A 12,093-nucleotide genomic window follows, 5' to 3' on the forward strand; every position below is an offset into this window, starting at 1 on the left:
TTTTTTTTTTTTTTTTTTTTTTTTTTTTTTTTTTTTTTTTTTTTTTTTTTTTTTTTTGTATATTTACAGAAGAATGATTAAGAAGATCACTTGTATTGATTTAAATAATTGGAAATAAGAAAAAAAGAATCCGTTTTGAAAATGGACGTGCTGTAAAACAAAAGTAAAGAGAAGAAAAAACAGGGATGCTAGCCTTCTCAGATATCAACGAAAAAACATTTTTAAGAAAATAAAAAAGAGTAATGGGAATCGGAATACTACCGAATGATCTTTTAGCTTCTTTTATTTAACAAGGATGAATTCATTGGTTGTCTTATCTAAAAAAATTACCTTGCCTTTGTTACTTAAAAACATGAAAAATAATAATTCTACATTTGACTGATGCAGTGGACTGCAGCCTTATTTTAATCAGCAGGGCTTCCATATAGTTGGCTATGGTTGTACAACCTGTATTGGGAATTCTGGGGATTTGGATGAATCAGTATCTGCTGCTATATCTGACAACGGTAATTTTCGAATAAGATGAGCTGATAAGATCTTGTAAACGGGGAATGTGATTGCTTTACAAAATGGGCTGGCTTTACGTGTTAAATACGATTGAGCAAGTTTACTGTTTCTTTTTCACCTTGATAATTCTAATTTTGTAAGTACTTTGTAATGCAGATATTGTTGCAGCTGCTGTGCTCTCTGGGAACCGGAATTTTGAGGGTCGTGTTCATCCACTGACCAGAGCAAACTACCTTGCTTCACCTCCTTTGGTGGTGGCTTATGCCTTAGCTGGCACGGTATGCACTGGCTGTTATATATTTATTTTTTCTTTGGGTTAATTTTGGGCTGTGGAAGGATAAAATGTAAACGTACTGTTTTGGTTCCTTTAGTCAAATTAAGTTTTAAGGTGGATTTTAGAGAGGTAGTGGTATGGAAAATAATCAATACTTTCTTGCCCTAACCTGTTTGTAGTTTTTAACTCTTTTGTAGTTTAAGGTTCGGGGATTTTGGTTGAAAAAATAGGAAGGCGTGCCTTTTACTCTTGGTGGTACATCCACAGCTTATCTGGTGCATTGCTTGTAAAGCTCTTTGTTGGTTTACAGATAGGAATTTGAGGAATTTCTTAAAATTTGAAAAGGGATTTTGTTGGTCATGAGAACGTTTTTTGCTTCTTTAATTTGTAACGTAACAACTGTAGATCGTTTTCTAATTAAAATATGGTACTACTGTTTTATCAGTTCCAAATCAATGGTGTTCTATTGCCTCCCTTGGCCTGATTTGGGTGATGTCCTATGCCTTTGATGGGAAATTTTCAACTCTAAATGTTAGAAAATATACATTTTTTTTTTTTATATTAAGAATATAAGCACTTAAAATTTTTATTTTTTAGGTCTGTCACCCTCTAACATTCGGTATAAATCTATTGAGTTAACTGGTGTAAAAAACGTTTTCCAGGTTGATATCGACTTTGAGAAGGAGCCAATTGGAAAAGGAAAGGATGGAAAGGATGTCTATTTCAGAGATATCTGGCCGTCTACAGAAGAAATAGCTGAGGTAGGTAGTTTTTTCGTTGAAGTAAATTGTATACATTTTAAAAGGAATAATGGATTTAACGTGTTTGAAATTTTTGTATTAGGTTGTTCAATCCAGTGTATTGCCTGACATGTTCAAAAGCACTTATGAATCTATTACAAAAGGAAACCCAATGTGGAACCAACTTTCAGTTCCTTCTGGCACCCTGTACTCATGGGACCCCAATTCCACCTATATTCATGAACCACCCTACTTCAAGAATATGACCATGGACCCTCCAGGAGCACATGGTGTTAAGGATGCTTACTGCCTATTGAATTTTGGAGACAGTATCACTACGGATCACATTTCCCCTGCAGGAAGCATCCACAAAGACAGCCCTGCAGCAAAATACCTTCTTGAGCGTGGAGTGGATCGCAAGGATTTCAATTCTTATGGAAGTAGGCGTGGTAATGATGAGGTGATGGCAAGGGGTACATTTGCCAATATCCGTCTTGTGAACAAGCTTTTAAATGGTGAAGTGGGCCCGAAGACGGTTCATGTTCCCACTGGAGAGAAACTTTCTGTCTTTGAAGCAGCAGAGGTGAGTATTTTAGTTCTCTTATATGCATACTGTTTTATAAAAGAAAGTAGTTTATATGCATGCTTTTCCCCAATATTTTCCTGTTTTATTTTCTTTGCCTGTGCTCGATGCGACTCTAGCTTGAAACCTAGACACTTGTAGTGAAGAAACGTGTGAAAACTAGACGATGGATCCTTGAATCTGCTTTTATTATCTAACGAAGAATAGGACTGGTTGTTTAGAAACATTCCATGTAAAAATTAGAGGCATTTTGCTTATATTGTGATATTAAATGATCCTGAAATGTAATAATTATTTCAGGAACCTTTTGTATATATTTGTTTAAAATGATGACTCAGTTCTTGCAATCTGTTTTATGTTTTAGAAATACAAGTCGGCTGGTCAAGACACCATTGTACTGGCCGGGGCAGAGTATGGAAGTGGAAGCTCTCGGGATTGGGCGGCCAAGGGTCCAATGTTGTTGGTAAGTGTTTGAAACCCATAAAGATGGATTCTTCAGAGTTTTTTTTTTTTATTCAAACCTGGACTAAGCATCTTCTGTATTTATTGGCATCAGGGAGTTAAAGCAGTTATTGCCAAAAGCTTTGAGAGAATTCATCGTAGTAACTTGGTGGGAATGGGTATCATCCCACTTTGTTTCAAGTCTGGTGAGGATGCTGACTCACTCGGATTGACTGGACACGAGCGTTACACGATTGACCTCCCGGACGACATCAGTAAGATAAGGCCTGGCCAAGACGTGACTGTCACCACTGATTCTGGAAAATCTTTCACTTGCACTGTTCGTTTCGACACTGAGGTAATTCCTCATTCTTTTCCTTCCCCCCAATCCCCAATCATTGGATTTGGCTTTGAATGCTTTTTCATTCACGATCTCTTGAGAGGCGCATATCATAATCCACAGCGTCGAATTTTCCTCTGATTTCGATTCCTCTGCAGGTGGAGCTTGCCTATTTCAACAATGGAGGTATCCTTCCATACGTCATTCGGAATCTCATTAAGCAATGAGCAACTTCAGGAGTCTCTGATTAAGCAGCAGCATGGGGCTTTGTCGTGAACTCGCCCTGTTTTTTTATTCCCCATTTTCATCAATAAGTGAAAAGAAAATCCCTGGTGGGACTCAATTTTTTTGAATAGAGAGCGATGCAAGCAGGCAGGGTTTGCCTGTCAAGAACTGTTGAGGTTGTTGTATTTATTCCAATTGTAACAAATACTTTCACCTGCCAGTTTCCACTCTTTTAATTATTGCGTGGGTTAACTACGCCGCAGAAATCAAGATGGATGGTTAGATCCACATTGTTAGGGTTGATGATAAAAATGAAGGTTAAACATAATTTGATGAACTATTAAATTCCCTCGAGTCTGAAAGAATGATATTATTTATTGATTTAAAGTTCAGAAGGGGAGGAAAATAAATCTTTGAGGTTCTTCACCAACAAAGGAATCGGAAAGAGCCCAGTTTGAGAATCGGGAAGAGCCCAGTTTAAGAATTGGGTGCTTTTGGGTGCTTTTGATTCGGCATGAACATGATTTGAGAGTTGGATGCATACAACGATAAAATTGGGTGCTCTTTTGATTAAGCACTACCGTGAATTGTGTGTACATACCTGACCATCAGAAAATTGGGTGTTCCTGATTTAAGTGCGACCACAGTTTGAGAATCGGATGCTCTCGATTAAGCACGGTCACAATTTGAGAATTGGGTGCATATAGTTGACATCAATTTGAAAATTGGGTGCTCTTGATTAGACACAAGTCCTATCCATCTGACCACAGCTTGCGAATTAGGTGCTCTTAATTAGGTACAAGTCTGCTCTTGATTAAACACAACCACAAGACTAAAGGCTTCTGAAAGTTTAGAGACCGGAATAAAAGAGATCATGTAACAGTCTAAATCCATCGATAGCAAATATTGTCCCTTTGGGTTTCCCCTCGAGGTTTTGAAACGCGTATACTTCACACCCTTACAAAGGATATTTTGTTCTCGTCATTCAACATTTTATTTAATTCAACTTTCAAAGAGAGGGTATTCCTACCTACCACCAACATTGGGTGGGATGCAAATCACTTAATGCAAATCACTTAAGATTTTATTTTGTGTAGTGGTGAATGTGCATCACGTGATGTGACAAATTTGGCGAGTAATTTAGTACTCAATTATTGAGCTGAAAAGTTACCCTTTTGGTTACAAAGGACGGCATGTCCACTTCATTTTTGCTCCCTTCTATTTGTACTTTAGCATTAGGATCCTTATATTTAACAAGCATAATATAAATTAAATTACTATAGCTACAATCAGCAATGCCAAACGATAATTCATTTCATATATTTAAATACAATTAAACAATTATTTATTGTTAATTAATTGAAGAATTTTGGACAAATAAATACGGACTTGTGCTCCTTTAATTATTAAATACATGGAAATCCCTTTTATTTTTTATTTTTATCTGAAATACCAACTAACCAGTAAATAATATTTCCAATAAATATTAAAAAGATAAAAGAAATGTTAACTCAGATCCACAAAAAATATATTTTTGTTTATAATTTCCTAATATTAGTGGGCCTCACATCTCTTTAATTGATGGTGAGAATGACGTAGTAATTATTCAAATTTTGTATTTTTCGAAAAATATATATATTTGAAGAAGTGGTCATAATATGATTACATCGAGAAAAAAAAAATTCAATTTTTAGCCCCCCGTTAGTCGATATTGCCCATTTTAGCCCGTTACGCATCACCATCAGCCTCACGATTTCAAAACACACATGTTAGGAAGAGATTTCTATACCGTTTCTAAGGAATACTTCATTCCCCTCGCCAACCGATATCTCACAATTCACCCTTTTGGAGCTCAGTGTCTTCAATGACACTGCCCAATCAAATACTATTTATAACAGCTTAAACCTCACCACTAATAGATATTGTTCACTTATCACCATCAGCCTCACGATTTTAAAATGCGTATGTTAAAAATAGATTTACACACCGTTATGAAGACACTGTTTCTTTCTACTTTCCAACCGACATGAAATCTCAAAATAATATTTATATGTTGGCGAATTTTAGATAGAAGGTTAACATGAGAACCAATAATTTGAAGTAGTAACGTGTCCCATCCCGTTGTCTTCTGATCTTATCCTGGGTGTATATTATTTAAAAAGTTACATGCAAATGATACCATAAACTACAGCTTTTAATTAGTTTGTCCAATACAAAAGAAGCACCACAAAAATAAAATTAAAAATATTAATGACGTCATAAAAAGACTTATAAATTAAAGGGCTGAGAGAGAGAGAGAGAGAGAGAGAGAGAGAGAGAGGATGGAATATGGGTATGAGAATAGAGATATTGAGGAGCCATTGGTGCAGCCGGCGGCGAAGAAGCATGGGCCAAGCGGCGAGCTGGAGAAGATATTATCGGACACAGAGTTGCCCTTCGTGGTTCGAATCCGGCTGGCGGCTTGGATCGAGCTGAAGCTGTTGGGTTATCTGGCGGCGCCGGCGGTGTTCGTGTACATGATCAACAACTTCATGTCCATGTCCACCCGCATCTTCTCCGGCCACCTCGGCAACGCCGAACTCGCCGCCGCTTCTCTCGGCAACAGCGGCGTTCAAACTTTTGCTTACGGTCTCTTGGTATGTTTTTAATTTCACTTAAAACCCTTTTATTTCCAATTAATAAAACATTAAATTTCAAATTTAATTCTTTTTTTTGTTATATAATTTCAAATTTTAATTTATGCTTATAACTTATTTAATTTTTAAAATTTTAATTTTGTAATTAATATGCTTTAAATTTTTTTAATTTTATGCCAATAATATGTCGATGGTATATTATATATTAATTTCTTTTAAACTTCAATTTCCTACTTCTAAACTTCAAAATATTTAAAAAGTTTTAAAATTTTTTAAAAATTATCTTATTATATATTAATTCTTTAAAAAAAAAAAAAACTTTAAATATGCTTCTAAACTTTAAAATAGGTAAAAAGTTTTAAAATTTTCAATTTTATGAATATGCTTCTCAACTTTAAATTTTAAAATGTTTAAAAATATTTATAAAAAAAAAATTCAATTTTGTAATCATAAGATGTAGAATCATGGCTCTGATACCATGTTAGACGAACACGACTCGAACACGACTCTCCAGTATGATATTGAACATAAGTTCTTATGGCTTTGTTTTGGGCTCTCCAAAAGGACTCGTAGCAATGAAGAGTGTAATTTTTTATTATAAACCCATGATCCTTTCCTAAATTAGCCTTTTGATATTAATTTTTTTATATTTCAATTTTATACTTAATATAAAATTTGAACGAAGTTTTTTTATTTTTTTTATTAGAATTTTTAATATCTATCACATATTAAAAAAAAATTAAAAATTATTTGATATTATATACAAAATTATTATTATTATTATTATTTTTTTTTTTGTCAAATAGGCCTATTAATTTCGTGAATTTTAAAAACAATAATGAAAAATTAAAAAATAAAACTTAAACGAATTATTTAATATAAATTTAAAAGTTTATATGATAATTTGAAATATTAATTTTGAATTTGTTATATGATAATTTGATGTAACAGTTGGGAATGGGGAGCGCCGTGGAGACGCTGTGCGGCCAAGCTTACGGCGCCGGAAAATACGAAATGTTAGGAATTTACTTACAAAGATCCTCAATTTTGCTAACCTTAGTCGCCTGTCTCTTAGCTCTTCTCTACGTCTTCTCCAAACCCCTCTTGCTGCTCCTCGGCGAGTCGCCGGAAATTGCTTCGTCGGCGGCCGTTTTCGTGTACGGTCTCATCCCTCAAATCTTCGCCTACGCTGTTAACTTCCCCATCCAGAAGTTTCTTCAGTCCCAGAGCGTGGTGCTTCCCAGCGCCTACATATCGGCGGCGACGCTGGTGGTGCATTTGGTGCTGAGTTGGGCGGCGGCGTATAAGCTGGGGTTTGGGTTGTTTGGGGCGTCGTCGGTGCTCAGCCTGTCGTGGTGGATCATTGTAACGGCGCAGGTTGTGTATATTGTGAAGAGTGAGAGGTTTAAGGAGAGTTGGAGAGGGTTGAGTTGGGCGGCGTTTAAGGGGCTGCCGGAATTCTTTAAATTGTCGGCGGCGTCGGCGATTATGCTGTGCTTGGAAACTTGGTACTTTCAGATTCTGGTTTTGGTTGCTGGGTTGCTTGATAATCCTGAGTTGGCTCTTGATTCCCTCTCCATCTGGTACTAATCTTTTCTCTTTCCTTTCTTCCTTCTTCGTCGTTCTTGTTTCGTTCCTGAATTTTTTAAAAAGGTTTGAAATTACTCGAAATTTCGAGACTAAATTAATTTAATTTTGTATTTAAGGTTGTAATAGTCCAAATTCACCGCTAACAGATTGATTCGATTTTGTATTTAAGTTTAATAATCCAAACCCACGTATGCCTTTCCATTTTGGACTTCGGTTCAAGGTTTTAAAACACGTCTGCTATGAGGTTTTCCACATACTTCTAAATAATGTTTCGTTTTCCTCTCCTGATGTGGGATCTCATAATCTACCCCCTTCGTAACCCAGCATTTTCGTTGGCACTTGTTACCTTATCCAGTTGATGTGGAACCCCCCAATCCACTCTCTTTCGGAGCAAGCGTCCTTGCTCGCAAACAACCTCGAGTCTACCCCCTTTAGGGTTTATCCTCTAAGTTGGCACATTGCCTGATGTCTTGTTAAGTTACCATTTCTAATAGTCCAAGTCCACTCAGTGTCTAGGTCTTTGCTGCTAGCACATATTGTCCTCTTTCGATTTTTTTTTCCTCGAGGTTTTAAAACACATTTCAAGGGGAATTTTCCACACCCTTATAAACATAAATTCTCATTATTTTTTCAAGTTGCCAAACGGGGCACAAACGTCTCATTTTTCGGGCCAACCAGGGCCCAACATCCTTGCTAGCAAATCGCCTCGTGTCCACCATTTTGGAGCTTAACCTCCAAGTTGGTATATTCTCGCTTTAATGTCATTTGTAATAACTCAAGCCCACTGCGACCAGATATTGTCCTTTTTGAGCTTCCCTCAACGTTTTAAAACACGTCTATTAGAAGATTTTTTCACGCCCTTATAAACATAAATTCTCATTTCTTTTTTCAAGTCGTCAAACAGGCACAAACGTCTCATTTTTCGATGGATGAGTTAGGGATAAAAAAAATCCTTTTTAATTTTTAACTTTTTATTTTTATTTTTTAAATCCAATGTTTTAAAAGCCATAATTTTATAAAATTCTCCTACTAATTCTAAGATTTAGAAAAATAAGAATTATATTTTAAAGTTATCAAAAGTATAGAAACTAAATTTATAATTGAAGTAGATAAAAACGTGCTCGTTGTCATTACTCGACACCGACAAAAGTGAGTAGGGTATGTGGAAACTTGATTCATTGATTGTTTTTGTAAGGCAATGTTTGGTGTGTTCCCTTACCTAATTTTTGACACTAATATTTAAAATTTAAAATTATATTAAAAAAAAAAAAAAAGGGATAATTCTGAATTTGAAGTTTTATTTATTTATTATTTATTATTTATTTATTTGCAGTATGACCATTAACGGATTGGCATTCATGATTTCTGTTGGCTTCAATGCAGCTGCTAGGTATTGTTTCTTTCTCTTTCTTCCCAATAATATAAATATATATATTTTAACAATTTTAATATCAAAACTTATTAATTTATAATACTTTTTTTTAGAAAACAAAAATAATATTAAAAGAAATTAAACCCAAATATAATGAAAAATAACTATTTTGTATGATGAGATATAATTTAAGAAATTAAATTTGATTTTTAGTTATAAATATTGGTTTGCTTCTTAAATAAATTTTTTAGATCGAATTTTAAATTTAATGGCCACGTTTTTTTTTTTAATTGGGTTTGTTTCCTCACATAATTTTCACTTTTATTAAAAATTATTTAATTTTTTAGTCAAATTTAAAAAATAAAAATAATGTTACTCTGGCCAGATGATTATTTAATTTTTTTAAGTTATTTTTATCAACATTACTAGATTATGTGATTTTGTATATTTACTTTTTAATAATATTTTTAAAATTCAACCCAAATTTTGACAATTTAAAATAAATAAATAAATAAATAGGTGATAAAACTATGTTTTTAGTTTTAAAAATATTTATAAAAAAATGTTGAACTAGTATTTAAAATTTAATTTTGAAGCTAAAAAACTAAAAATTAAGCTCGAAATGAAAACGGGTCGCATCGTAATATACTCGACAATTATTTTTAAAAAATTAAACAGTTGAGTAAAATTTTAAAAGCTAAAAAATTTGGACGTTAAAAACCGAAAAAATAAACAAGTTGTTGGATGAATGTCGGGTAATTTAGGGAATGATAATGTGTTTATAATCAAGGAATACTTTCTCCATTGACATCAAGCATTTTTGAAAGTCTAAAGTAAAACTATGAGAGCTTATGTTCGAAGTGGACAATATGATATGAGTGTGAAGAGTCGTGTTCATCCTTGAAAAAAAAGCATGTTTTTTAAAAATTTTTTTTTCTTAAATACTTAATTTTTGTATGGTTTGGATTTGGTAGCGTGAGAGTGGGCAATGAACTAGGACATGGGCATCCCAAATCCGCAGCCTTTTCAGTGGTGGTGGTGGTAGCCATTTCCTCCCTCATTTCTATACTCGTCGCCTCCGCCGTCCTTTCATTCCGCAACGTCATTAGCTATCTCTTCACCGACGGCGCCACCGTCGCCGCCGCCGTATCTGACCTTTGCCCTTTCCTGGCCGTCACTCTCCTCCTCAACGGAATCCAGCCTGTTTTATCTGGTATTATTATTATTATTATAATAAATTATTATTATTATTATTATTATTATGGTGTTAATAAAAGAAATGCAGGCGTGGCTGTGGGATGTGGGTGGCAATCTTTTGTTGCTTTGGTCAATGTGTGCTGCTATTACTTTGTTGGCTTGCCCTTCGGAGTTCTCCTCGGTTTCCACTTTCAACTTGGAGCTAAGGTACGGTTGTTCCTGTGTTGGGTCGGGTCTGTTAGACAATACGACTCTCCATAATGGTATGATATTGCCTACTGTGAGCCTAAGCTCTCATGGCTTTACTTTAGGCTTCCCCGAAAGACCTCATACTAATGGAAAGAGTATTCTTTCGATATAAACTCATGATCATTCTCTAAATCAGCTGATGTGAGACTTTCATTCAACACCTCCCTTCGAACAAAGTACGCCTCCCCTTAATCGAAGCTCGACTCATTTTTTCTTTTGGAGTCTTAGTCATTTTTTACTATGCCTTTGAGGCGGGAGGCTCTCCCCTTAATCAAGACTCGACTCTTTTTTTTCTTTTGGAGTCTTAGTTATTTTGTACTATACCTTCGAGGTGGGAGGCTCAACTCCTTTTTCTTTTGAAGTTCTTTGTTCGACATTTGAAAATTCTATTGACATGACTAAGTTTAGGGCATACTCTGATACCATATTAAACGAATACGACTTTCCACAATAGTACGATATTGTCCACTTTGACATTCAGAGCACTGGGCAGAAATCCACTTTAACAAGGTCGAGTCGAGTTGGGTTGGACAATTTTAGGTTCATCTCAATTGTTCGAGTCGTAAACATTTTTACCAAAGACAACGTTTATTAAATAATGATTCTAACCCAACTCAATCCAACCATAATTTTTTTTTTGGTACGGTTGGTTCGAGTTGTTGAATAATTTATTCAATTTTTTTTTAATAAAAGTAAAATGTTAGTTTATAAGATTTCTAATTTAATTTTAATATATTTTAGAAAATTACCTTCCAAATTATTTTTATGAGTGGTCGGAGAAAAAAAAAACGTTAAATAAAAATAAAATAATTTTTTTTTTTGTTTCATGTGTAGGGCATATGGCTAGGGATGCTTAGTGGCACGGCGATGCAAACGTGCATTTTAGTATGGGTGACCCTTCGAGCCGATTGGAATAAAGAGGTAACATTATTTTTCTAAGCATATTTTCTCTTATTTCATTCATTTCCGCTTAAATCCAAGTCCACTACTAGCATTTCGTTACGCGCTTCACGATTTAAAAAAACGTCTATTATGGAGAGACAATCAAGCCTTACTCCAATCAATCAGTGCATCATACTTTTCATTGACTAGTTGTAATAGTCAAAGTCCACCGCTACCAGATATTTTTAAAACATGTCTACTAACAAAAAGTTTCCACACCTTTATAATGAATGTTTCTTTCATTTTTCACCAACCGAGGTGAGATCTCACAAAAATACTCTTTTGGTCGTATAATTTTCATTTGATCTTATATTTTTGCTCCGAGTTTTAAATTTATTTTTATTTAGTCTTTTTAAGTATTAAAAATAGAATAACAATTGGGATTGCAGGTAGAGGAAGCAGTGAAAAGATTAAACAAATGGAATGACACAAGCAACAGCCTTCCAAAGGATAAGAGTTGAAGAATTAAAGTTACTTTTGTTCAACCACTTTAATTATTGAATTCAATAATTACTGTGCATTATTTAACCCTAATTTTAAGGAAACAAAAATTATTTTCATAGAAATTTATAATCTAAAATCTCGTAATAATTTTTTTATTATTTAATAATTATTGAGTCATTTTTATTTGCAATTTATATTATGGTACGATAACATTATTAATATAATGTGATATTCCACATTGGTTGGGGACGAGAACAAATCACTATTTATAAAGGTGTGGAAACCTTCTCCTAGTAGACGCGTCCTTGAGGAGAAGTCTGAAAGGGAAAGCCCAAAGAGGACAATATCTGCTAGCGGTGGATTTGAGTCGTTACAAATGGTATCAGAGTCAGACACCGGACGATGTGCCAGCCTTCTCGCTGTTCCCCAAAGAGGGGTAGACACGAGGAGGTGTGCCAATAAGGATGCTGGCCCTAAAGGGAGGTGGATTTGGGGGTGGTCCCACATCGATACGATGTGCCAGCCTTCTCGCTGTTTCTTGAAGGCGGGGTAG

General features: G+C 34.8%; 2 protein-coding genes across 3 annotated transcripts in view; both read left to right on the top strand.

Moving 5' to 3' along the window:
• Positions 1-3,450, top strand: part of LOC111437101 (aconitate hydratase, cytoplasmic) — an 8,566-nt gene extending 5,116 nt beyond the window's left edge. The window contains exons 14-20 of the mRNA XM_023074935.1: positions 388-506; positions 664-785; positions 1,444-1,542; positions 1,625-2,104; positions 2,469-2,567; positions 2,661-2,903; positions 3,044-3,450. Coding sequence (XP_022930703.1) covers positions 388-506; positions 664-785; positions 1,444-1,542; positions 1,625-2,104; positions 2,469-2,567; positions 2,661-2,903; positions 3,044-3,112 — 1,231 coding nt within the window. The 3' untranslated portion in view covers positions 3,113-3,450. The remainder of the gene's footprint in view (positions 1-387; positions 507-663; positions 786-1,443; positions 1,543-1,624; positions 2,105-2,468; positions 2,568-2,660; positions 2,904-3,043) is intronic.
• A 1,953-nt stretch (positions 3,451-5,403) lies between these two features.
• Positions 5,404-11,662, top strand: LOC111437051 (protein DETOXIFICATION 40-like). Of its 2 annotated transcripts, XM_023074881.1 has the most exons (7): positions 5,406-5,746; positions 6,698-7,329; positions 8,670-8,726; positions 9,683-9,921; positions 9,994-10,112; positions 10,989-11,075; positions 11,486-11,662. In XM_023074881.1, the coding sequence occupies exons 1-7, from the start codon at positions 5,432-5,434 to the stop codon at positions 11,555-11,557; spliced, it is 1,521 nt and encodes a 506-aa protein (XP_022930649.1). In that variant the 5' UTR covers positions 5,406-5,431; the 3' UTR covers positions 11,558-11,662. The 2 variants fall into 2 exon arrangements, with proteins under 2 accessions (XP_022930648.1, XP_022930649.1); XM_023074880.1 differs by having other exon boundaries at positions 5,404-5,746; positions 9,683-10,112.
• Positions 11,663-12,093: the final 431 nt, after the last annotated feature.

The sequence above is a fragment of the Cucurbita moschata genome, unplaced genomic scaffold (genome assembly GCF_002738365.1).
Source record: "Cucurbita moschata cultivar Rifu unplaced genomic scaffold, Cmos_1.0 Cmo_Scf00062, whole genome shotgun sequence".
In the NCBI taxonomy this organism is placed as follows: domain Eukaryota; kingdom Viridiplantae; phylum Streptophyta; class Magnoliopsida; order Cucurbitales; family Cucurbitaceae; genus Cucurbita; species Cucurbita moschata.

Bases quoted from the DNA above. Each gene is read 5' to 3' on its own strand.
- LOC111437051 (XM_023074880.1), top strand. From the start codon at position 5,432: ATGGAATATGGGTATGAGAATAGAGATATTGAGGAGCCATTGGTGCAG. The intron at 8,727-9,682 runs GTATTGTTTCTT...TGGATTTGGTAG, and splicing joins GGCTTCAATGCAGCTGCTAG to CGTGAGAGTGGGCAATGAAC. The intron at 10,113-10,988 runs GTACGGTTGTTC...TTTCATGTGTAG, and splicing joins ACTTTCAACTTGGAGCTAAG to GGCATATGGCTAGGGATGCT.